Source organism: Pleurodeles waltl, chromosome 1_1, assembly GCF_031143425.1.
Source record: "Pleurodeles waltl isolate 20211129_DDA chromosome 1_1, aPleWal1.hap1.20221129, whole genome shotgun sequence".
Taxonomy (NCBI): Eukaryota; Metazoa; Chordata; class Amphibia; order Caudata; family Salamandridae; genus Pleurodeles; species Pleurodeles waltl.
Genome location: NC_090436.1, coordinates 148,061,498 through 148,088,897, shown reverse-complemented (window position 1 = coordinate 148,088,897; position 27,400 = coordinate 148,061,498). Strand labels below are relative to the sequence as shown.

General features: G+C 44.7%; 1 protein-coding gene across 1 annotated transcript in view; it reads right to left on the bottom strand.

The window, feature by feature from the left end:
* Positions 1–982: 982 nt before the first annotated feature.
* Positions 983–27,400, bottom strand: part of SMAD4 (SMAD family member 4) — a 190,215-nt gene continuing 163,797 nt past the window's right edge. The window contains exon 12 of the mRNA XM_069219387.1: positions 983–3,288. Within this exon, the coding sequence (XP_069075488.1) occupies positions 3,077–3,288 (212 nt within the window). The 3' untranslated portion in view covers positions 983–3,076. The remainder of the gene's footprint in view (positions 3,289–27,400) is intronic.

The following is a 27,400-nucleotide window of genomic DNA, read 5'->3' as shown; positions in this document are numbered from 1 at the left end:
GGTTGGTGGGCGGAAGCAGCAGGTAACTCACCACAACATTGACGCCGGCTTGTAATCGAGCAGGCGGCAAGGTTGCGGTGCATTGGGTGCAACAGCACCCGTCGTGCTTTTCACTGCCTGTAATTTGGGCAGTGAAAAGTGCGACAGGGCTGTCCACGGGAGCCCCTGCACTGCCCATGCCAAGTGCAAGGGCAGTGCAGGGGACCCCATGGGGCCTCCCCAATGCCCCCTTTCCGCCAGCCTTTGACTGGCAGTCCGACCAAATCTAAAAGGACAATATATGTCCTTATATATATATATGTCCTTATATATATATATATTTTTAGAGGTCTCTAAAAAGGGCGGTGAAGGTCCACTTGATAAGGCAACTGGCAGCACTGTCTGCATAGTTGTCAGATGATGAGCAGTTGCCAAAAGGCTTGTAGTTGAAGGCACTGATAACAAGGCTGGTGCCAAATAAGTAGGTACTGATGACAATGGTGCTTACAAGGATGCCACAGGAAAGGAAGGGCTCACAGATAGGCTGGCAAAAAGAGAGTTCTTGCTAGAGTTCACAAGTACAATGAAACACCTTTAATTTACGAGGGATCCGCTTTTTCCCAACTGCATGAGCCAAGAATTTAGGTGGGAATCATCCAGAGACTAACCGGAGCTACATATCTACACCATTTTGGTCGAAGACACATTAGAAGTTTTTTTTTCAAAAAGTTACCCCTCCACTGAGAAGTTTTTATCTCATGAAAGATTGACTTTACTGGGCATCTCATTTGAAAAAGACATTTCTGTAACTTCTTCATATAAGACATGGAGTACATTTAGAGTTTTTACGTTCATGATACAAACAATAATAGCATTACACCTTCTTCGGGCAAAATGTTCAGAAGTCCTCGAAAAGAGGTTTTCACTTTCAGAGGAATATCAGTAAAGGTAATGGCAAAATTATTCATGTCACAAATAGAAACCAGAAACAAATCAGCACAAGTTTGAGTCTACATATCTATATTTTTTTTTAATCAAAAGACGTGATTCAGAATTCTCAGAAAAGGCAAATATGTATGACAGTAAATTGGAGTTTTGTATTAAATACACAGTAATGCTGAAATAATAATTTCAGGCAGGGATTTTGACTATGAACAACAATGGTGAATGGTTTAGTGTTCCTGGTGTAAATGCAAAACAAATCTGAAGGGATAGGAGTCACCAAACTTCACATTAAGCTTTTACTGATTTTGTCTTAAGTTATTTTTACAAACTTCATCACCAGATGTAAATATAGATAATGAAGTCAAAGTATAAAAGACTATCGAAACAAACACATGATATAATACATTTATATACGTTGTGGCTTTTAGCATTTTATTTATATTATCAGCAGTTATGAAGCATTTGCGGTGTATTTCTGTTATACAGTTAATACATTTGTAACCTCTACTTAAAGTTTTCTATACAAAGTGAGAGCCGACACAATCATTCTTGGCAAAGGGTTTAGTATGAACAACTATTAGAAATAAAAATATGGTTGCTTTGCTTGCCCAGTTGAGTATACGTACAAACAATGAGGGCTTAAAAATGATAAAGGATGTAATGTTTGCATAGACCACACATTATTTCCCCAAAAAAACTGCTACTAACGAATGTCATTTAAAACAGTGTACTGAACCAGACGATGTGAACTACAGTCAACAGAGAAGTGAAAAGTGAGAAACATATTACGGAAAATAACTGATTTCCAAAACAGATGTGCGGAAACACTTAACAAAACAGGTCGAGTAATCTTCCATTACGGTCAGTGATATTTTTTATTACGTATAGTTGTAAACTTGGAAAATGTACCAAGGACTGGCAAAGTAATCAGCAACTGAAATTATTGTATGTAGTTGCTTTTCTGGTAAACAGATTATTTTATGAGAAGGTATCTTAATCAAAATGTTAATACAAATGTGCAAGAGGCAATTAAAGTTACATTAAATTTCCAGTTCCACAATTCTGGATCATACAATTCGGAAAGATTAATGCATGTTCTGTGGGTTAACAGAGGTGTTTAAGAGCAAAACTGTTTCGATTTAAGAATTTTTCCCCAAATATGCAATCCTGCCAATAATTACAAATTTGTCATTGACTAAACCCATTACCAAATTAAACAACATATTTTTTTATGAGCTGGTACCCAATTTGAAAGTCCTTTAAGATTAAATAACATAGAAGTATGGCCAACCTAACCTCACTTAAAATTTTCAGTAAGTGGACTTTCTGTAAAAGTAAATGTCAGAGTGGTGCTGCCAACTTAGCTCATAAAAACAATCCAATGCCACAAGTTCTGAAGCTATTGTTAACAAGTTTGTAGGTGGGCAAAAGCATAAGAATCCACTGTCCATAAGAGGCTTTCCACTAGTTGAATCAGCAGGGACCTAAATCACCAGTATTACAAAATAAGTTCTCTTGTTGAAATAGCTCTAGAAATAGGTCACTGTACATCCAGTAGACTGCCAAACAAACAGTTCTATACCAGAAAGAATTACTTGGATCACACAAAAAATCCAGCGTTTGGCGATAACTGTCAGCAGAGCAAAATATTTTTCAGTAGATGGAAAACACACACTTCCTCCAACAATGCTGTAAACAAAACACCTGCAGCATTCATGTAAAACACGCTACCTTGCACATATTAGTTTGATGTAGTAAACAAATATCCAATGTTAATTGCTGAACACGTTCTTGCACAGTGCTGGCAAAACAGCACTAAGTAAAATGGAAAGCATTTGGCCATTTACTGGTCTTTAAAAAAACCAAATAGGAATCCATACAAGGTTTATCTTTTTTTACAGTGTCTAAGCACTATGACGTTCATAAAACCTTTGAGTGTTTTCTGAAAATGCTGCAAGGGGGTTAGCTGTATGAAGATGTTTAATAGACCTCTTTCTACTTTCTAGTCAAAGAGCAAGAAGCCAGCACATTTTTAAATCCAACTTCTAAAGATTATATTCGGCAAAGTAATCTATATGTTCTGGTTACAAATGGGATTGTATTTTACAGTTCGCCACCATTGCAACTTAATGGGCTGTGAAGCTGCGAGGTCTCAGTCTAGTGGCTGTGGATCTGCAATAGGCATGGTGTGAAGCACTTCATCAAGAAGCTGTAGAGCACGGTGCAAATTGATTTCAATCCAGCAAGGTGTTTCTTTAATACTCTGTCTTGGATAATCAGGACCCCAACCTTTCACAAAACTCATTCTGAGAATGCATAATCGACGAAGGTCATCCACGCCAATCCCAGCAGCAGCCGACAGACCTGAGAAGAAAAAGAATTAATGAACATGTCAAAGATTTCTAGAACAATGTTAGGGATAAGTGAGTCTTATTCACAGTACTTGACATTTTTTTGTAATAAACCCAAAGTTACTTACCTTCAGTGGACACACTAGATTATTCACATCTTTAATATCCCTAGGTTCAAGACTCAGTCTGAACACCTTTCGCAGCTCTCCTACACTGGTAAATGGTGCTGGCTCCATCGCTGCACTGCCAGCCTTGCAGGTGTGACATCACTAGAGACATAATCCTACTCCACAGCACCATTGTCCGTTCCTCATCTTTTTGTTTTTCTGCACCCTAGGTGGCAGAGATAAGGACAAAGTGACATTGATCGTTGATGTACAGTGCAAAACGAACTTGAAATGCTATCAAATGGAAGACCTGTGACTATTCTTCAGAAAGGGATGAAGAATCTGCAGGAATTTAGGGTACTGGCTGTAAGGATCACTACCAAGTATGAGTAACTTAATTCTGATGGGTAGCTCAATCTACAGATTTCTCATGTCCTGAATAGATTCCAAAGTAGTACCCTCCACCAGGTAATGGGTCTCCAGGAGTGGCCAGAAAAGGAAATCATAAAGTTCAGTACATGCAAAATGGCTATCCCTCCTCATGTCCAAGTCCAGGCAATAATGACAAGTGAAAGTAGGGAGAGATTTCTATGTTCCCGCATGGCAAATTTCAGCTGCAAGGACTCCCCTGTGAGTGGGGTTGAAATCTTTGCTCTGGTAGAAATGAGAGTGGATTCCCTGAGATGGTTCCTTTTTGACAAGGGTGTAACACATTTTTGTACAGAAAAAGATCCAGCACGATATGGTCCTCTTCTGGACTGCCCTGCCTTTTCTTCTACCTCCATATACAACAAAAAATTGGTTATCGGACTTGGGGCCTGATGTATATGTCAGCAGGCGGGTTACTCTGTAACAACGGTGATGGATATCCCGTCCGCCGAAATATAAATCCCATAGGAAATAATGGGATTTATATTTTGGTGGACGGGATATCGGTCACCGTTGTGACGGAGTAACCCGTCCACCAAAATCTAATTCAGGCCCTTGGTCTACTTTGACCGGCCAATGTTAAAAACAGACCATCCACATCCAGTTGTTTTAGTACTCCGAACCAGTTATCTGGGTAGAAGCGTGGGAAAGGCAAATGGACATGCCTGCAGCTGACTGGCACATCTCTCAAAAGTAATGAAAAAGTAAACTAAAATAAAGTCAAATTGCAACTGTGAAGGAGCCTCCATTACAAAGCTCAAAACAAGATGCGGATCCAACTGAGGCATTACAAAGGCAAAGGCGGAAACTTGTGAGTCCATTAAAAAAATCTGATTACAATTGGGAAATTGAACGTGAAAGGCAAATGGAGCAAACATATAAATGCTGACAGGGATGCAATGCAGCACCTGGCATTGCCCACTGCACAAGCCTGCTGGACAAGTGACAGAGAAAAACATACGACGTCCAAAAGATGTGCATTCAGTGGATCCACATTCTCCTCTGCAAACCACACAACAAATTGATTCCACCTCCCTCAGGAAACAGATTTTGTGAGGCGTGAATCACTGATAACACTGACCACCTCTGGTGGCAGTGGAAGGAGGCTTTGTCTCGTGGGTCAATCTCCAGGCATGAAGGTAGAGGCTCTGAAGGGTCGGGGTGGAGAACCTGCCTCTGACTGGAAGAAAAGGTTCGCACTTAGAGGCAGACAGGGCAGGGGACACAGGGAGTGTCTCAGATGGTCTGCATACTGCACCTTCCTTGGCCAGTCCAGGGCACTCAGAATGGCGTTGAGTCTGGTACTAGTGAATTTTCTTCAAGATCAGAGGTATAAGGGTACAGAAGGAATCAAGCAGTGAAGTGGAAAACTTCATCTCATCTGAAATGGATGGACAATGGATAAAGGAGTATGCAGAACCGTGGCTGTGCTCATTCTTTTGAAAAGATCTACCTGAGCTGTACCCTACAGGGCAAAGATGGTCTAGATCACTTCTAGGCGGATACACCATTTGTGGTCAGCAAGATGACAGCAACTCAGGCTGTTGGCCCTGGTGCTCAGAGTTCCTGCAAGATGGCTGACAGCCAGCGTCTGTGTTTTTGCAACTAATCTCAAAGTCTCAACACTTCCCAATAGGCAATGTGGGACCCCACTCCACCCTGCCTGAAAACACAACACAGTGCAGTCATACTGTCTGTCAAAATCTGGACAGTCCAGCCACACAGGGATGGGGAAAAAGGCTTTCTGGGGCAGGCAAAAGGCCCAGAGTTTGAGCGGGTTGAAGTGATATTTCACTTCTGCTGGAACCACTGCCTACAAAGCCACCACAGGAAAGCCCTCATATGTGATCATTAGGATGCAGGAAGCCAGCAGGGGAAAAACCATGAGGACTTGAATGTAAGCCCCCTACTAGAAACATTAGAATCATCTGCTGAATGTCAAGGAGACAGCTATTGCGCAGCACTGCGGGCAGAACAATATCGATCTTTACACTTATCTTATGAGAGTGTAGCCCATTTAGGAGTTTAAAATCTTTCTCCATTTGGTAATTCAAAATCCTGAGCATTAATTCATTTGTTGACTCCTCATTAGGGTTGCTACCACTTTTCTTTGTCGTGATGAAGACCCCAATTAAGTCATTATAGGGGGTCGAAACATCAACTTATTGCACTCCTGTCTGCCATTTACATGGGTTCTTTTGTGCAATGTACTTCATATACGAGTTCTCTGCTACCACAATTCTACTAGTAGTCAACAGTGTATTACCCTTTGTAAAGGCTACATGTGCACCAATATTCGCCTTTGTCACAACTCACACCGCAGAGAATTGTTTTGGAGCATTTATGCTTTTGTTTGTGATTATTATGTTTTATGTATCTATGTAAAGAAATTTACTGATGTTCAAACAACTGAATATGTATGTGATCCCTCAAGTAGGTTGTGCCAAAGGAGCTTAAGCTGGAAGCCCTCTTCAATGGCAGCATTTATTCTTGTTGTGAATTTATGGGTCTCGTTAAAGGGCAACTGAGTATCTGATAACACCGTAAACAAGCTGAAAGACCTTGGTCACAATATTTGCTAGGGCCTTTATTGTTGGCAAGGGTAACTCCATCACTTCATCCTTCTTATTCTGAATAGGAATGGAAATATGTCACTTCCAGAGAAAGCTGGACTCCAGAGAAAGCTGGACCCCAGTGCATTTCATCTCTGTCTCAGGATGTAATGTTTTGTGCCGCCAAGTAGTCTGCAGAGCCCCAAGACAGGGGGCAGCAAATTCCCATCCCCCTGCTGTCATCATCATCATGAGCCACATGGTCAGGCATGGGTATTTATTGAGTTCAATCAGGGCATATCTTCCAATATTTGCCAACAATGTTAGAGCACTGTGGGCTCAGGCTGTGACAACTTGCTGTACCTGGCTTCTTCAACTAACCACAGGCTCCACTCCTAGACTGGATTACAATTGTTTTAGTCTTCAGATGCTTTTTATTTTCCGGTGGGGGCACCAGATTCGGTGATAGTGCAGGTATTGGTGCCCATTGATGGGCTTCTTGTGAAGGCCCAATCGCTGTGGTTTGTCAAGTCAGCCCCAAAGGCATTCTCTGATGAGAAACTCTGGGATCAAATGGCACAACGGCCAGTGGAAAACCAAAAGGAGCCCAAAACAAACTTCAGGGGCATGAAGGAGCACCAGAGAGGAACGCAGCCTGTGCAACATCACCATGGCATTAAGGAATTGAGCCCAGCTGGCTACAGTTATCAGGAATTCTGGAAAGGCTGCCATATGCACAGCATATGGTAGAGGCAACAGTGGGCCTGTAACATGTTCTGTGGCAGGCAGTGGAGTCTGTGGCACGGCTGGAATGGGCTCCTAAGGAGGAGCGATGTCAACAAGCCCCTGCTCTAAGGAGAACGAGACCTGAGGTGGAGTGCAACAATGCGACCTACCTCAAGAGACGGCAAGGGATGTTGTTGTCCCGTCTCTTTCTCTTCTTGTGTTTCTTCTTCTTTTCCTTTGAGGAGTTAGAGGGCTGTGAGGAATGCAACTTCAAGGCTAACCTTGTCTGTCATTGGTCCAAACACTTATCGCAGATGCAGGACATAAGTTCAAGTTGTGCCCCATTCATCACAGGCAGGCATTGACTTGGTCAGAAATGGATATCTGTCCATTGAAGGAGTTACATGTTTTGAAGAACAAGTTACTTACCTTCAGTAACGCCTTATCTGATCGAGCCACAGATTAGCCCCAGATTCCTTATCTTAGAATTCTTCCCCAGGCGTCAGACTGGATCCGGAATTTTTTCCTAAGCAGTACCTCTGCGCGTCGGAAGAGGGCATTCAGCGACTCTGCAGCGACATCGTCCTCTGACATGACATCAGTGGAGTCCATATATTCCCTACTCAGACACGTTGACGTCAGTTTCTTCAGTGACTTGAAGCCGCAGAATAACGCGGCGCCACAGAGAAACTGGAAATGGAATAGAAAAACAGTGTAATAGTGTGTTGAACTTTTTTGCTTATGCAGGGTCATCCCGAATCTTTTTGCCTCCTGTCTCCTATTTTTTCTGACCTGTCGCTGTTGGTTTTTGAACTCTGAGCACTTTACTACTGCTAACCAGTGCTAAAGTGCATGTGCTCTCTGTGTAAATTGTATGTAATTGGTTTATCCATGATTGGCATATTTGATTTACTAGTAAGTCCCTAGTAAAGTGCACTAGAGGTGCCAGGGCCTGTAAATCAAATGCTACTAGTGGGCCTGCAGCACTGGTTGTGCCACCCACACAAGTAACCCTGTAATCATGTCTCAGACCTGCCACTGCAGTGTCTGTGTGTGTAACTGTGCACTGTAAATTCGACTTGGCAAGTGTACCCACTTGCCAGGCCTAAACCTTCCCTTTTCTTACATGTAAGCCACCTCTAAGGTGGCTCTTAGGTAGCCTCAAGGGCAGGGTGCAGTGTATGGTTAAGGTAGGACATATAGTAATGTGTTTTATATGTCATGACAGTGAAATATTGCTAAATTCGTTTTTCACTGTTGCAAGGCCTGTCCCTCTCATAGGTTAACATGGGGGCTACCTTTAAATCTGATTAAAGTGTAGATTCCCTTTGGGAGCGGATGGACATGTGGAGTTTGGGGTCTCTGAGCTCACAATTTAAAAATACATATTTTAGTAAAGTTGATTTTAAGATTGTGCGTTTGAAAATGCCACCTTTAGAAAGTGAGCATTTTCTTGCTTATACCATTTCTGTGACTCTGCCTGTTTGTGGATTCCCTGTCTGGGTCAGTTTGACAGTTGGGCTGGTTGCACCTCACACTAGACAGTGACACAAAAGGAGCTGGGGTGTAGTCTGCATTTCCTGACGAGCCATCTGTGCAAGGAGGGAGGGGAGGAGTGGTCACTTACACCTGAAAGGGCTGTGCCTGTCCTCACACAATGCAGTCTCCGACCCCCTGGTGAGTGTCTGGGGCCTGGCCTGGGCAAGGCAGGATTTCACATTCAAAAGAGACTTTACTTTGAAGTAGGCCTACTTCAAAGGAGAAATTGGGTATAAGAAGGGCACCCAAAACCATAGACTTTAGAAACACTTCTGGAACCAAGAGGAACCTCTGCCTGGAGAAGAGCTGAATAGCTGAGGAAGAAGTGCTGCCCTGCCTGTGCTTTGTGGAGCTTTCTTGCAGTGCTGCTTCTGCCAGAGTAAGTGGGCAAAGACTGGACTTTGTGTGCCTTCCATCTTGTGAAGAAATCTCCAAGGGCTTGATTTAGAGCTTGCCTCCTGTTGTTTGAAGTCCCAGGGACAGCAAAGACTTCTCTCTGCCAGCACCTGGAGTCTCTGGAGAGACTCCTGCTCTGACAAGTGGTGCCCTATCCAGTCCCTGGGCCCTTGAAAGGAAAGCTGGTGGAAATCCAAGGAAATCGACTTCGAACGACTCTGGACCGACGCCGCTGCTGAATCCGGGGACGCCGCCTGCACCCGACGCCGTGACCTTCGCTGGAACGCGACGCTCTTCACAGGCCCGATGACGCTGCAGCCCCGCTGAAGTCCGCGACTCCGTGGAAGTCACCGCACCACGTCGTGACGACGCCGCTCGAAGTGCGCGGATTCAACGCTTCGCACAGACGCCGTGATCCCCGACTTCGCGCATCGACTTGTTTTCACTCTTCACCAAAGGTACTGTACTTGGGGGTCTACGCGACTCCGTGTCCGGCGCCGCTGGTGTCGTCTTGTTGGGAACGACTACGTCACGACGCCGTGTTAACACCTCATCAAAGCATTTTTGTTTCTAAGCGCTATTTTTGAGTTTAATCTTTAAAAATTCATAACTTGACTTGTGTATGTTGGATTTTTGTCGTTTTGGTCTTGTTGTGTTTAGATAAACATTTCCTATTGTTCTAAACTGGTGTTGTGTCATTTTGTAGTGTTTTCCTTAAGTTACTGTGTGTGTGGGTACAAATACTTTACACCTATCACTCTGAAGTTAAGCCTACTGCTCTGCCAAGCTACCAAGGGGGTAAGCAGGGGTTAGCTGAGGGTGATTCTCTTTTACCCTGACTAGAGTGAGGGTCCTTGCTTGAACAGGGGGTAACCTGACTGTCAACCAAAGACCCCATTTCTAACATTGGTGATCAGCGGTTGGGATTTGGACTTGTATTTGTACTTGACATACAGTGATTAAGTGTACACTACTGTTTGAGTTCAGACCACTACGTGACCACATACTACTGGTTTGGTGATCTTTTGCTTTTTCTCTTAAGGACTCCTTTTTGTTCTACTTCCATGATTTTGCTGATTCCCTTGACTGATTCTTTTCACTTCATTGGGAACTTGTTTTCTGCCATTGGAACTTTGCACTTGTTGCCATCATGTCTCAATCTGGAGATGCAACAGCTGGAGCTGCGTTTGAATTAGGGAAACTGAAGAGGTACTCAGTTGCTCAATTGAAACAGTTCTGTGAAGATCTTGCCTGTCCCATTAAGAGCTCCGCCAGGAAGGGGGAGCTGCAAGAGGCATTGAGGGGCTGGGTGGCAGCCAAGGAAGCTGGGGGGCACACAGAAGATATGAATGGGAAAGTGCAGAGTCTACACCGTGGTGTAGTAGAGGTACCTGTTGCACCTGGGGGGAGGGTCTCCAGGAGTGGTAGCAGTAGGTCCTTTAAGGGTCTGACTCCTAAAGATGTGCAGGACAGACAGGCAGAAAGGGCTCGCCAGTTGGAGGCAGAAAAGTTGAGGATGCAAAGGGAGTTCAACGAGTGGAAAAGGGACTTAGAGATAAAAAGGATGATTTATGCTTACGAGCTTAAATTGAAATAGCTGGAAGTCATGAGGGCTGAGTCCAGCTGGAATGGTGGCAGCAACAATTTTATATCCAATGCTGCTGAAGAAGTGCACATGCCCAGAGATGTGGTGCCCTACTTGAAGGAGGGAGTTAACACACACCAGGAGGTTCAGGGGTATGAGATAGCTCCAGTGGCGCACAGGGTCCCTGAGTTGGATTGGGGAACTGGCATGGGGAGTCATATTCCTACTGGTGGGAGGGACACTCTACTGACTCTAGGTGAGAGTGACAGGGAGAGGGGTTCCCCCCAGGTAGAAGTACTGGTTATGGAGTGTGAAGACAGCCCAGAAGAGTGTGGGTTGAGTGTCAGGGACAGTCAGGTACTGTCTCACCAGTCTCAGGAGGGTGATGTGGGGTGCTTTTTCAAAGCAGAGTCACTGGATGGTTGGGTGAAGGGTACTTTTGTTAATTCATGTGAGGGGCTGAGTGATGTAATTGTTGGAGAGCATATGTCTAGTCCTTATTTTCCAGAGCTACGCCAACACCAGGTGGAGTGTGAGTTCTCTGACCCCAGGGAGCTTACAATGGAGGTAGACTTCTGGGTGAGTACCAGAGATTCCGAAGAGGCATTTGGGGGTGCTCCTGAGAGGAGTGGTCTAGGTAGTTCCCAACCAGGTGAGGTAGGGAAGGATTGTAGTGTCCCAGGTAGGTCCCAGTGTAGTGGGATGGGTGAGGGACCCCATGTCCAGTCTCAGAGGAGAGGGAATGGGGAGGGGTTGAGGCCCAAAGTGCCCGAGATACGGTCCCAGGTCCTGGAGGGTTCCATGAGGGAACACCAGGAGGGGAGCCTAGCCTGTACCATAGGGCCATCTGTTGAGGGAGACCCCACAGTGTTAGGAGAACTTGGGGGGGGGTGGAGGGGGCCTGTAGCCAGCGGCCCACCAGTTCAGGTGTCTGGCAGTACCACTCCTAGTGAGGGGGTGCAGAAGTCCAGACAGAGGGTTGAGAGGGGGTTGCGGACCCCAGTGGAGAACCTGGAGGGTCAGGGGTCAGCTCTGAGAGCACAGCCCCCCATGAATGACCTTGGTGAGACCATTCTCGAGTTGGGGGGAATCCAGACTCTGTCAGATGGGCAGAGGTCAGGAGACCTGCACCAGCCAGACTCTTGTGTGGCCCTCGGGGACGGTGTGTCCCTTAAGGGGGGTAAGTTTGCCCCCCTAGAAGTCCTGGTGCACCAGGCAATGGTTCAACTGCAGGGTGGTGACTCTGGGTTGGATGACCAGGTTCAGAGGGTAAACTCCGACCTGGTGGGGGGTAGGTATGCCCCCCAGAAAGTCCTGGGTTGCCAGGCGGTGGTCCAGTCTGTGGGTACAGACCCTGGACTGGAGGATCAGGTTCAGGGTGTCCCCCCTGACCTGGAGGAAGGGGCTACTGCTAACAGTGCCCATCCCATGTTGTCTTCTGAGGGGGCCACTCCTAGTTGGGGGGTGCAGGACCCCAGAAGGGAGGGCAGGGGGAGGGAAGCCTCACCCCTGGCCCTGGTCCAACCTGAAGGTACAGACCCCAGGTTGGCGGACCAGTTGCAGGTTAACAGCCCTGCACTGGTGGAAGAATTGTGCAGGACTGCTTCTACAAGCACCCTGACAGTTTTTGACTCTGGGGGTGCCGCTTCTGCAGGGAGGGTACAGAGCCCCAGAGGGGAGGACCAGGGTCAGGTTGTCATCCCTGACCTGGTGGAAGACAGAGTGGTCAAAGGGTGCCAGGCACCTGGGGCTACCGCCCCCCACTCTCTGCAGTCACAGTGGTTGGAGAGGCCTGAGGTCGGGCTCTCATCCCTGACAGTTGTCCGGGGCCACCGTGGCTTGCTGTCCTGGTGGACAGAGTTGCCCCTGGGGAGGGACGAGAGTCATACCCCGGGGGTGGAGTGGGCAACACCACTGTGTTGGCCCTGGTGGTACTATCTGCCCATTGGGATACATCTGTGAGCAAAGTAAAGTTAGGTGCTGCACAGATGGTGTCTGCCGATGTGGAGAAGGGTTCCCCATGGGTTAGCTTAGTGGGCCCTGAGAGTATGGACAGAGGGATCCAATGGGAGTCAGGAAGGCGTAGAACTGGAACATGCCCCTGCTGTTGTGGGCCTGGGTCCTTGTTCTATCGCCCCAATCAGGGAAGTACATCAAGGTATTGATTGTTCTCCCCTGGCTTTAGGCAGGTAGGGGGTCGTGTTGGACTTTTTTGCTTATGCGGGGTCATCCCGAATCTTTTTGCCTCCTGCCTCCTATTTTTTCTGACCTGTTGCTGTTGGTTTTTGAACTCTGAGCACTTTACTACTGCTAACCAGTGCTAAAGTGCATATGCTCTCTGTGTAAATATGTAATTGGTTTATCCATGATTGGCATATTTGATTTACTAGTAAGTCCCTAGTAAAGTGCACTAGAGGTGCCAGGGCCTGTAAATCAAATGCTACTAGTGGGCCTGCAGCACTGGTTGTGCCACCCACACAAGTAACCCTGTAATCATGTCTCAGGCCTGCCACTGCAGTGTCTGTGTGTGTAACTGTGCACTGTAAATTCGACTTGGCAAGTGTACCCACTTGCCAGGCCTAAACCTTCCCTTTTCTTACATGTAAGGCACCCCTAAGGTAGGCCCTAGGTAGCCCCAAGGGCAGGGTGCAGTGTATGGTTAAGGTAGGACATATAGTAATGTGTTTTATATGTCCTGACAGGGAAATATTGCTAAATTAGTTTTTCACTGTTGCAAGGCCTGTCCCTCTCATAGGTTAACATGGGGGCTACCTTTAAATCTGATTAAAGTGTAAATTCCCTTTGGGAGCGGATGGACATGGAGTTTGGGGTCTCTGAGCTCACAATTTAAAAATACATCTTTTAGTAAAGGTGATTTTAAGATTGTGCATTTGAAAATGCCACTTTTAGAAAGTGAGCATTTTCTTGCTTATACCATTTCTGTGACTCTGCCTGTTTGTGGATTCCCTGTCTGGGTCAGTTTGACAGTTGGGCGGGCTGCACCTCACACTAGACAGTGACACAAAAGGAGCTGGGGTGTAGTCTGCATTTCCTGACGAGCCATCTGTGCTAGGAAGGAGGGGAGGAGTGGTCACTTACACCTGAAAGGGCTGTGCCTGTCCTCATACAATGCAGTCTCCGACCCCCTGGTGACTGTCTGGGGCCTGGCCTGGGCAAGGCAGGATTTCACATTCAAAAGAGACTTTACTTTGAAGTAGGCCTACTTCAAAGGAGAAATTGGGTATAAGAAGGGCACCCAAAACCACAGACTTTAGAAACACTTCTGGAACCAAGAGGAACCTCTGCCTGGAGAAGAGCTGAATAGCTGAGGAAGAAGTGCTGCCCTGCCTGTGACTGTGCTTTGTGGACCTTTCCTGCAGTGCTGCTTCTGCCAGAGTAAGAGGGCAAAGACTGGACTTTGTGTGCCTTCCATCTTGTGAAGAAATCTCCAAGGGCTTGATTTAGAGCTTGCCTCCTGTTGTTTGAAGTCTCAGGGACGGCAAAGACTTCTCTCTGCCAGCACCTGGAGTCTCTGTAGAGACTCCTGCTCTGACAAGTGGTGCCCTATCCAGTCCCTGGGCCCTTGAAAGGAAAGCTGGTGGAAATCCAAGGAAATCTACTTCGGACGACTCAGGACCGACGCCGCTGCTGAATCCGGGGACGCCACCTGCACCCGATGCCGTGACCTTTGCTGGAACGCGATGCTCTTCGCAGGCCCGATGCAGCTGCAGCCCCGCTGAAGTCCGCGACTTCATGAAAGTCGCGCACCACGTCGTGACCGACGCCACTCGAAGTGCGCGGATTCAACGCTTCGCACAGACGCCGCGATCCCCGACTTTGCGCATCAACTCGTTTTCACTCTTCACCAAAGGTACTGTACTTGAGGGTCTACGCGACTCCGTGTCCGGCGCCGCTGGTGTCGGCTTGTTGGGAACGACTCCGTCACGACGCCGTATTAACACCTCATCAAAGCATTTTTGTTTCTAAACGCTATTTTTGAGTTTAATCTTTAAAAATTCAGAACTTGACTTGTGTATGTTGGATTTTTGTTGTTTTGGTCTTGTTGTGTTTAGATAAACATTTCCTATTATTCTAAACTGGTGTTGTGTCATTTTGTAGTGTTTTCCTTAAGTTACTGTGTGTGTGGGTACAAATACTTTACATCTAGCATTCTGAAGTTAAGCCTACTGCTCTGCCAAGCTACCAAGGGGGTAAGCAGGGGTTAGCGGAGGGTGATTCTCTTTTACCCTGACTAGAGTGAGGGTCCTTGCTTGAACAGGGGGTAACCTGAGTGTCAACCAAAGACCCCATTTCTAACATAGTGTATATGCCAACCACAAAGGAAAAGATAAGTGAGACATAGCAGAACCACAAATCACCCTAACCGTGACTGAAGATGACACAGTTCGCAAGTGGGCAGGATGGGTGGGTCGATAAGAAATATATGGCTAGTCTGTGTCTCTACCAGATGAGGCATCACTGACGGTAAGTAACTTGTTCATCTGATATTGACAACTAGCCACAGACTCCTTTTCTTAGAATTAGATACCGCAGGGTGGAGGGGGGGTGAGGGGGGGGGGGGGGGGACTGTGGGCGCAAACAGACTACACCAACAAAAAACAACCCAGTAAAACAGAGGAATAACCAGGCTAGAGACAGAGTGTGCGAGAGAAAAATATAATACAAGAAGAGAAACTGCAATTCCACCAGGAAAAAGCTAAGAGACTAGGCAGGAACCACCCTCAGAGGGGAGGGAAATCTGTGAAAAAACAGCAGGATGAGGGCACCTGAAAGAGGCAAAGGAGAAAGACCAGCAGAACTGTGACATACAACAATCTCACAGTTAGAATGAGAGCGTACTCAAGTCAGAGAAGCAAATTAAGAAACCGAAAGAGCACAGATAGGCTGGATGGTAGGCTCAGAAGGAGCGGAGAAACAGCTCCAAGCTCAGAGGGAACAAAAAATGGGAAAGACCAGTAAGGCCTTGCGCAAGTGCAAAGTGTATAGATATAAACTAGGCATGGAATGACAGAGGGGAAAAAGAACGCACTGAAGGAGAACTGGAATAAAAAGTTAAAGGCGCAGACGTTCCTGTGAGAGCTGAGAGCAAAAATGAATGCTAGAAAATAAGCTGACAAGGGAACTGTATGCAGAATTATCAACCGCAGAGCAAGGTAACCAAATAACTGTGCAACAGAGAGCACAGATAATAAAGGAAGGAGCCTGCTAATACGCAAGAGCGTTGGCGATAGGTGAACCCCCGTAGAGGGGACCTGCTGCACCAAAGACAGTGGACCCAGCCACCAAGTTAGAGTTTCTTGACATGGCAAAGAAACCAAACATGGCACCTCATAAGGAATATGAGGGGAAAAAGAACATGGAATCTGAGACCCGTAGAGAGAGAAAGAGTGAGGAGGTCTGAAAGACATAAAAAGATGTTGAAAGACAACCATGGCACATGCCAATGAAGAAAGATAGTAAATATGCAAAGTTTCAGCAACACCAGCTGGAAGAAAAAATATAGAACCATCCCGGAGGCAGGAGGATAGTGGGTCCATGAGGGATCCGAGAGAATCAGTGTTAATAAATTATGACTAAGCAGATAAGAACACTAGGGAAGGGACCCTAGAAGAATGCCCAGAAGGGGACCAAACTATATGTCTGCAGCATAATAGCAAAACAATCAAAGGAGTACCTACAACAGGAAACAAAAGATAGTAGCCCTCCCAGGTTATCACCATGAATAAGGCGGGCGGGGGACAAAAAGGGCACCAAGCAATTGGTAAAATCTTGGCATAGCCAGTATTGGAATTAACACCATACCCCGACAATTAAGTGTGTGTGGGGGTGGTGGGGGAGTTAGTAGAAAGTGGCACCAGGAAGTAAATCAAAGAATAAAGGAAACCTCCGTAAAGGCAAAAAAGAGAAAACGCACTGCCTGAAGAAGAGGGAGTACGAGAAAAGGATCCACAACCTCCTGTGGAAAAGAAAGCAAGAGCTCGTGAACAACAACACGGGGAAGATCCAGCTCAAGAATGAGTCAAAAGGAGCTGGCAAGAACACAATGTGAATTAGAGGAAAGTACACCATAGTAAAATGTACAGTACCAGGACAGTACTGCAGCATAACAATACTGTTTTGTTTTACTTTTTTTTATTTATTTTTTTATTTCATATATGAAGGGAAGCACGAATCCCCGGAACGGGTACGCCCGTGCCTAGAAAGGAGGAAGGTACAACCACTGAGCTAGGCCGTACTGGCTCTGGAAGTAGCATGAGCAACAGTAAGTAAGAGAGCACCAAGAACACTAAAGGTTAGCAGCCCCTGAGAACAGTGGCAGGATGTGAAACCTTGTCCTGGGGAGCCTGTACCGCCAGAGGCAGAAGACATTGCAACTGAGCCATAGCTCCATGATCCTAAAGGACAGGGAGTGGAACCTACAACAAGCACAAATATGAGTCATTAGCAGAGGAAAAGCAGGAAATGGAGAACCCATTGGAGAAAGGGGAAAAGAAACCTTCCTAGTAAGGAACATCAGAGGTGAAAGACCCTACCAAAAGTAGGCAAGAATGGGCTCCCCAAGGAGTACAACAATATATGTCCACATGGGGAACAAACAAGAAAGATGCGTAAAACAGCATCCACCACCAAAAGCTCAGAGCGAATGTCCAACTTAATCTCTTTTCAACAGAGATGAACGACAAAATGCCAAGGGTAATTTCAAAGAAGAGGCAAAGACCAAGCGAAGGCAGACGTTCCGCCAGGAAGCAGGCCAAATCAAAAGCATAAATACTGCCACAAATGGCAAAGTCTTGCCGAAAAGAAACCAAAGGAATAGAGGAAAATCACTCTGACCATTATGGTGGACCACACTGTTACGGTTCTGGAAGTAACCACCAGTACAGAGGAGGCTGCAGCAGCCGCGGCACAAGATATGCTCCGGAAGCACTGCACCGCTGACTGGAGCAGCAGAATAGAAAGAGCACTGTACGCACCAAGAGAAGCACAAAAAGATGCAACGTGGATAACAAGAGCGCATGTCAGAGTCACCAGATCCTCGGGGTCTGTGCACGTTCCCAATACGTCCACCACTGAACAGCTCCAAGACTCTGATAGATAAATCACAGAGACTGAGAGAGTTCAAGAGGGGAAGAGGGTATTAGGAAGGGAACAGCTGGGAAGGAGACCTGTAGTAAGAAAAAGGTTAGAACACACAATATGAAAATTATATTCCCTGAAATCAATACTAGACTATGATTCTAAACCTAGTCACTCTGAAAACATGAACAATCTAAGAGTTAAGTCTAAAATGACTAAGTTTCAAGATGGTCGGATACCTGTAGGGGAATCAAGATGAATTAAATGAAAACTTTCTTATTCAAGTACTTTCCTTTACATGAGAATCAGAAAAACATTCTGACTAAATTTTAAACCAGTCATATAAATCCTGTTTTGAGACTGTATACTAGGACCATACAATATTGCATCTAGAAACTCTGGCCTTCTGTGTACTCTTAAAATGTTTCAACACAAATTGCTCAAATTGCGGATATATATATATATATATATCGTAAATACCATAAAAGGATTGTGCACCATGAATAACACAATATGGATTCAGGAAACAAATCACATAACTTATCAACTCGAATATTACATAATAAATATCTTAGAATAGTGGCATGCAATAAACAACATGAATTAAACTCGAGGAGAGAATCGTGCATCTTGCCGATTCAAGTGTCACCATGTAAAATACCAAGAAATGGTAGCATGCCATGAATATCAAAGTCAAATCATCATTAATCGAATCGCGTGTCTTGCCGATTCGTAAAACACGATGTAAATGTCAAGAAATAACAGCTCTCAATAAATAACAAGATTAAAGTACAATGAAACTAATCGCGCTTCTTTTGCCGATTCTTAAGCCACCATGTAAATGTCAAGAAATGGTAGCGCGCAATGAACAACAACGTTAAATCCTCATGAAACGAGTTGTGCGTCTTGCCAATTCGTAAAACACCATGTAAATGTCAAGAAATAACAGCTCTCAATAAATAACAAGATTAAAGTACAATGAAACTAATCGCGCTTCTTTTGCCGATTCTTAAGCCACCATGTAAATGTCAAGAAATGGTAGCGCGCAATGAACAACAACGTTAAATCCTCATGAAACGAGTTGTGCGTCTTGCCAATTCGTAAAACACGATGTAAATGTCAAGAAATAACAGCTCTCAATAAATAACAAGATTAAAGTACAATGAAACTAATCGCGCTTCTTTTGCCGATTCTTAAGCCACCATGTAAATGTCAAGAAATGGTAGCGCGCAATGAACAACAACGTTAAATCCTCATGAAACGAGTTGTGCGTCTTGCCAATTCGTAAAACACCATGTAAATGTCAAGAAATAGTAGCGCGCAATGGACAACAATGTTTAAACACCATAAAACGAATCGCGCGTTTTGCCGATTCTTAAGCCACCATGCCAATGTCAAGAAATGGTAGCACGCAATGAATAACAAAGTCAAACCTTTATAAAATAAATTGCGCGTCTTGCCTATTTGTAAAATACCATATAAATGTCAAAAAATGGTAGCGCGCAAGTAATCTTTTACTCATTTAAGAATTAAAACAAGAATATGAAAATTCTCAATAACGGTGTCGGGAAAGTCCAACCACCGTCTTACCGCCTGGAACAATGATCACCAATGCAGGATGAAGTGCATAAGTCTGGAAGATCCAAATAGGCCACCGGGACAGGAGCTCAGGAAAAAGCTGCTGCTCTGCACCGGGACCTCTGAATAGTGAGCACTGGGAGTTGGCCTGGCTCTCTTTTATAGAGTCTTGGCCCAGCCCAGAACCACACCCAGTCATGTTGCAGGGAAAGTCTCTGGAAGGCCCTGGAAAGGGGCCACACCCTAACACACTCTGAAAACCTGCAGCAATACATTGCAAAGGAACAGTATTTGTAAGCATATTAAAAATATGTTTTCAGGATTGAACTCTGCAATGCAAAAGGTTAAACCACAACATATTAGTACAATGCATAAATTACTTTGTTTTGAGAGTGCTGGTTTTTTTTCATTTTTGTCGCCAGTAGAGCGCGTACTGCTCTGGTGTTGACACACAGCCAAGAATACGACACAGAAGCAACACAACTGACGCAAGAATCACCATAACTACAGAAAAGGGGTGAGGATGCCCACACCAGAGAGGAACTTGACAGTCCACATATAGTCGCAACAGACAATAACGTGTGCTAGGAGAGGAAGGACACTAGTCCCCACCATGGGAATCACGGATATGACGCAATGCAGAATCTGCGTGCGCCCCAAAAAGTGACTTGCCATCAAATGACATATCAAGGAGAGCATCTCGCACCAGAGATAAGACGTTTGAAGCCGCCAACCAAGCCCTGAGACGAATGGCAACAGACGCAGCCATGATCCGTCTAATGGAATCGGTAGAATCCATACCGGGCCAAATTGCAAGTCGAGCAGCTTGTTGACCATCTCTGAGCAAAGTCGTCAGAGCAGGGCAAACATCGTCAGAAAGTGATGATAGTAAACGTTCCACTGAGTCCCAAAGAGCATGGGAAAAGCGGGCCAACAAACAAGAAGTGTTGGTGGAATGAAGAGCGGCACTAGAAGAGGCAAAAATACACATGCCGGAAACATCGAGCTGCCTAGAATCCCTGTGCGGTGGAGTAGGTGGAACCTGCTCCAAAGCACGCCCAAAGCAGTTTGCGTAACAAACCCTTGAGGAGGAGGGTTGTGGAAAAGACACCAGGGGTCCGTCTGTGCCGGCTGATGCCTGTGAGAAACAGAACGATCCACCGAAGGATCGGAGACAGGCTGAGTCCAGACACCTAGAAGGATGTCGAAGAGAGCCTCACAAAAGGCAGAACCGGTTCGGTGTCAGATTGATCCGGAGTAGAGGATAACAACGGATCAATAGACAACTGCCCCGCAGGAAAATGCAACTCCAAAACATCAGACATCCACCTCAAAACATATGCGAAGGCAGTGCTGGCTTCCGTTGCCAAGCCAGGTGACAACAGCAGGCTAGACGCTGGGGAGAAGTCTAGACCACTAGCAGTTCCCAAATCAAGTACCCAATCCGAGGATGACACAGGAATGGGCCCCATAAGGGGAGCAAGAGGATATGCAAGAGGTTCAGAAAGCAAAAGCACAGGACCGACGTCGAATGGGGGAATCTGAACTTTCACTCTCCCATGCATCGTTTATTCCATTCTCACTGTGTAACGGGAACTGATGTACTGTGTCATTTTGATTCATTCCTTGACCCGTGACCTGTTGAGGAAGCATTGCTTGCTGCTGATTCATTGGTGCTAAGGGTATTTGCATTTTGTGGGTATTCAGGTGATAAAGAATCTGAAGGCAGAAGTATCCATCAAAACAATAATATTTTCAATCTCAAGAAGCAAAACTAAGCCCAAGTTTCATAGTGAAGACAATATATTGTTAACATCTACTAAATTAATTTTCTTTCATTGAATCACACAGTCCTTTTCGTGGAGACTAACAGCTGTAACCCTTTTTCTCCATCTAGCCTCCCCACTTTCATTTCTACAATGGGGTGCCCATTATATGTACAAAATGGATCAGAGCCCTCTGAAACATCAATTGGGACTTTTGTATGCTTGCAAACCCACCCATCTACATCTCTTTTGGGGTGACTCCTACCCACCTACTTTCCTACCCTCCGCATTTAAGTTCCTTTTCTCTGGCCACAGGACCAACGGTAGGTTGCAAAAAGATGAAGGGGTATTTTATGAGCAGTACAATTACAATGGTGTGTAACCTTTACACTTGACTTCCATTGACTCCCACTTCTTTTCTACTTGTTATAAAAAACAAAAATGATTAAATCAAAAGAAACTAATGGAGTGACTAAGTTCTTACCATCAAGTGCCCTACGATGAGGAATGTATCCAATAAAGTAAAAACCTCACTGTTACTCATAACTGCCTCTAATAGTTTCACTCCTCAGCCCACACCATTATCTCTCCTCTGTACCTCCCCAATTCTACTCGTAGTCTATGCCCTATATAAGAAGGAAATGGATGGTTCGCTATAGTCACCAACTCTTCCTCCCCCTTACACCTTCTCTTGGAGCACTGCATTTACATTTGTTTGTAAAGATGGATGGTTTACATAGCGCTGGTGGGGCAATGGTCTCATACAGCCAGTGAGCACAACTGTAAGAATGGACAAGAGCAGAATAGAAGATTGGCAAACCAAAACACGCCTAAGTTTGTTCACCAAAAACGTTTAAAGTGAATATTTACTCCCTAAACTAGCCACACACTAGCCCCACAGTTATGTTTCCACAAAGCACAAGAGATGCCCCTTAATACTGACCTGCAAATTAGTTCAATAAAACCATGCATCTGAAAAGCCAGAGGCATCATCTTGGCTATACAGAACACAGCCAAAAGAGAGTGGTGGACCCCAGATACCATTTTAGGAGACATGAAACAATCCAGTGTGATTAGACCGGCTTTGCTAATGGAAATCCCATACAAGACACATACTACCCTCCGGAAGCAAAAGGCAATTCTGCTCTCCAAGTACAACACAACAGTCATATGAAGAGTAATTTCCCACATCTTAAGAATTTAAAAAGTATTGAAAAAACACATTAAAAATTAATTAAAAAAATTACATGTCCATGTGGAAATCACACAAGGCCTTATGGAGAGTTGCTATACTTACGAATACTGTATAAAGTTTACTCACCTGGTGTTGTAAAGTGATGACAAAATGAAAGGTAATTCACCTTACCAGTTTCATGCCTATAGAGGGCACAGGACTGAATGGTCTTAAAGACCAACACACCTAAACTAGTCTGCTAAATATGAGATCCTCTACCCACTGGAAATAAGTCATTAACCTGCAGACTTCTTCCACCAAAACATTACATTTATCTTATTGTTAATTACACTGTATTCTTCTGTTCGTAGTGTGTAGTGATGTAGATGTAACTGCTCTGTATAATCCTGCCATCTAGTTGTGGACTCGGACATTTGCAAGTTGTTTTTCTTTTAAGAAATGTTCTGAATCACCGAGGTGTATGGTGAACCGTCCCTTAGTTGGATATGCGCATGGGCACAACTATATGTTTTTTCGCCCTGCAGGTGAGAGTTATATGTAGAGATGAGTGAAGATAATGTGATGCACATGTGTACTGCTGAAATCAGGATGTAATAAAAGTTAAAGAGATCTGTAATCAGGGCCATACACATCCGGGAAAGTGGGTGGGTGCATGTGAATCTACAGCACTACACGGTACTAATAGATGCTTACAACTTAAGTAATATTTTGTGTTTGTAGTATATGTTGCAGTAGAAACAAACATTTTGCATGTAAAGCAGTACCTTTCCCTAAATGGTGGCTAGCTTGTGGATGATGCACGTTTCTGAAAGGTCCTTAAACCTGTATGGCCATCCATAGCCTGTTGGCTACCTAGAACATCGACAAAATAGTATTTAGAAAATATTTGAGGGGTTCACCACAAAGCCGCTTTACATATATCGGCTAGAGAGATATTTCCCACAAAGGTCAAAGTTGCAGTCTTTTTCTGTGTAGATTGAGCGCTCTGTGCAACAGGCAGGCATCTTTTGACTTTTACATACCAAGTCTGGATACCTTTGAATACCACCTGGCAATGACCATCTTAGGTATAGGCTGACTCTTGTGGGTTTTTGCAACGGCAACAAACAGGTGGCCTTCCTTTGTGATAAGACTTAGTTCTGTCAATGTAATGCATTAGTGCATGTTTGTCATCTAGAGTGTAGTGCGCTCTCTGTCTGCTACTGAGTCTAGTTGGAGAAAAAAAGACTGATATCTATGGTCTGGTTAAGGTGGAAAGGGGAAACCACCTTAGGGAGGAACGGAGGATTAGCCCTAATATCCTATCTTGGGGCACACGACTAAAGGGTTCCTACAGTGTGAGGACTTGCAGTTCAATGTAATGTGGTGTTGTCATGGTTAGGGGAGATGCAGGTACTGCACAACTCGTGGTGGACAGTCTGCAAGAATTTCAAGTGCCACTGGAGGGAGTGCTGGAAAGATGTCCTTTCCATTACTGCTCTGTGCACATTCTCCATGACAAAGTGTTTGAGGTGCAGAGTGCTCTCTCTCCTACAGAGTTTGTTCGGAGGGGTAAAAGGCTGGAATCTCTGAGGCCTGGTTATGGTGGAAAGGAGAAACCACCATAGGGAGGAAGTAAGTATTGTTTTTAAGTACTAGCCTGTCCGGGTGGACATGAATAAATTGTCTCTGCAGTGTGAGGGCTTGCAGCTCACTGATGTGACCTGTGAGATCATGGTTGTGGTCAGCTTGCACAAGTCATGGTGGGCGATCCACAGAAATTTGAAGTGGCACAGGAGGGTGTCGGTGGAATACTGGAACAGCATCCTTTCCAATACTCTAGACATATTCTCCATGCTAAAGTGTTCAAGGTGAGGGGCGCAGAAAACCGGGAAGGGACAGAGACCCTAGCGGTTGGCGTCAATGGTAGTTTGATATCTTTGGAGCGCCGTCTGGAGAAAGAACCAAAGTTAAAGATCTTCCAGTGAGATTCTCCTATTGATGTCAGAGTCTAAACGACCAGATGGGCCAGAAGGAAAGCAAAAGCAAGATAAGTTGCCAAAAAGAGAGCTCCGTTGGTACACGTCCGAACCTCATGGCGGGAAAAAAAGTCTAACAAGGAGTGGGTGCTCATGTCAAAAACAATGTATGGGGTGGGAACTGGGAACTTTTGCTAAGACACTGTGAAGCCGCTTGGCTAATGAAACTTAAGGCAGTTGAACAAGGTCTCAACATTGACAATGAACTTATTTTTTTTAGGTGACCAGAAATAGGATTCATCTGTTTTGTCAATGAAATGTATATATGTGATATGTCATTCATTACGAAGTTTCACCTACGATGAGGATTGCACTAATAAGATATAATGATGTTTATAATTTATATGGTTATAGTTGACATGAACTGATATATGGTTAGTGGAAATGTTTATATTTGGACATAGGTTCTACATATTCTGTTGTAACTGTGATTTTTCATCTGGTTCTTTTCTTGAAAGGAAAATAGGATAAAAGGAAAGAAAGCTTTCATGAGATTATGCTTGTTATTTGTTTTAATTTTACATTTTTGGCGGTTTCTAACAATGAGGTCCCTTTGTGCACTCTAAAATACATACTATCTTTCTATTTTACTATGTTTTATGCTTTGCTATATGCGATCTAAATTTAATTAGAACCTTGAACATTGTTATGATTTGTGTCGCATAAAGGATTATTGGCTGATCCGACCAAGTAACTTGTACTGAATACGTCTGGTAGCTGTGAGAAGTCATTGAAATAAAAGCACCAAAAAAAACTTATGAAAGGAGACACTTGTGGCTGTTTTGCTGTATGGAGCACTGATTTGTGCTACATAGGGATTAGCCTGATTTAATCAAGAAACATATTGGATATGTTGTGCTGCTGTAAGGAGACATTTATTTAGAGCACAAAGACATTTTACTACTGGAAAACTGGACACTGTGTTATATTGTTACACTTAGTGCTAAGAGCATGCTGTGAGTCTGTAGTACTAAACCCAGTTTTTGGAAGATGGTAAATTAAGGGGGTTGTCGGGTAGCTGACCCTGGCTCTGTAGCACCATTTTTTCATTCTGATATTAATTTTGTATTTTGATTGCATCCCCTACAGTTTGGTGAGCGCCAGTAGTAACTTGTTCTTCTGACAGAGACTTCTAACTGTAGATTCCTCAACTTGGAATCAATACCCAAACAATAACCATCCCATCCCATGGAGGCCAGTGTGAGAATGGTTCAAACTAGGAATTCCTGGAGGAGCAAAAGGCCAAAGTTCCTGTCCAGATGTACCTGAATGTCCAAGCAGTAATTCTTTTTGAACATATGTAGGGACCCCCCACGTAGCACCTACAAAATCATTTGGCAGATGTCCAGTACAGAACCTGCGTGCTAACGCAGTTAAAGAGGGCCTCGTTGAACGGGCCCACAAGCCCTCAGGAGACTGCTTTTTAGCTAATGCACAGCAGATTTTGGTGGAGAGTACAAGCCATCGAGAGATGGACAGTTTCTACACAGCCTTGCCATTTGTCACTCCAGTGATCTCAATGACAAGCTAATCGTCTACCTGATGTTTTTTGGTGTGATCAATGTAGAAAAAGATCTCTCTTCGGGTAGTGGAGTATCTCCTTGTCCTCCTCAGGATGAAGTGGGGCAAAAAAAGTTTGGCAGTGCAATGTTCTGGAAAATATAAAATGGAGTGTCCACCTTCAGCAGAAAACAGGCATGTGTCCAAATAACTAGTTTATCTGGGTAAAAGCTGGTATACGGAGGGTTCGCTGAAAGAGCTGAGCTCATTGCAGAAGTAATGACCACCAAAAAGGCTGTTTTGAGAGTTAGAAATCTGAGCAGACAACTATGCAGGGGCTCAAATGGTGATACCATGAGGAATGTTAGGACCAAATAAAGGTCATATTGGGGCATGATGAAAAGGGATAGAAGGAAACAAATGTTGCAAGCCTTTAGCAAAATGCGTCACTTAAACAGTGGGGGCTGATCTCACAATTGCAAAATGGCAGAAATGGCCGAAAGGAAACCTTTAATAGTGCCCAGGGCACGGCAAGGCCTTGCAGGGCTAAAGAGAGTACAAAAAGCAAAATCTCCAACAAAGGGGCTGAAAGTGGGTCAACATGATGGAAGAAGCACCAAGACACAAATCTGTCCCAATAGCAGAATTATACAGTTATTGTCGAGGGAAGCCTGGTTGCCAAAATAACATTGAGATCTTCACTTGAAGTGGGGTGTGCCTAGGTTCAGGTGTAGGACCCTGTCCTGCTGCTGTGACAGAAGGTCCTCCCACATAGGTGGTTGGATTGGAGAGCAAAATCTCATGCATTCTGGCTACCACAGTCTCTGTGCCCAATCGAGAGCCGCTAGTATGACTTGGGACCAGTCGGCCCTGATCTTCTTGAGAACTCTGAGCAGGAGCGGTATCAGCAGAAAGGTGTACCGAAGTCCCGGGTTTCAGTCTAATTGGAATGCGTCTCCGAGCGAGAGCTACTTTGGAAACTGCAACACGCAGAAGAGCTCAGTGAAATCCCCATCTCCTCATGTACTGAAGGCTCTTGCTCACCAATGTGAGCATTTGGATGCTAGAGTCTGAGTCCAATACACATTCTGACTTTAACAACTTCAGAGAAGCCTGACCTCTAGTGGAAGCACTATCTACAACACAGCCAATCAACCCAATGACAATGACCAACGATGTATTTCCTCAGAAAGATTTAAATGCTTAAGCAAAGAAGAGCTTTGATTGGTCCAAGCCTCTTCTCCAGCCAGTAGTCTATTCTTTATCTGGGTATCAAGGTCATTATGCAGACGAGTGCAGAGCATGGGTTTACCAGGGCATTTATGAATAAGATAAGTGCAGAGCATGGGTTTATCAGGGCCATAGAATGCTGGTGGTTGTAAAACAGGAGATAAACCATGTACCCTGAAGTACCCTTACTGCTCTGATCAGCCACAAAGAGAGGACCTGAAGGGTGAATGGTCAATCCTGTAACATCAGGAAAAGATGAACAAGGCCTAGTGAGCACCTATATGGAGATTGCATAAGCATTCTGATTTACCCAGAGGCAATGACAGACTTGCTATCCATCTATCCACGTTCAACTAAGAAAATGAAGGTTATCATCTGGCTCATCGAGCTGCATAGAAGATTTCCT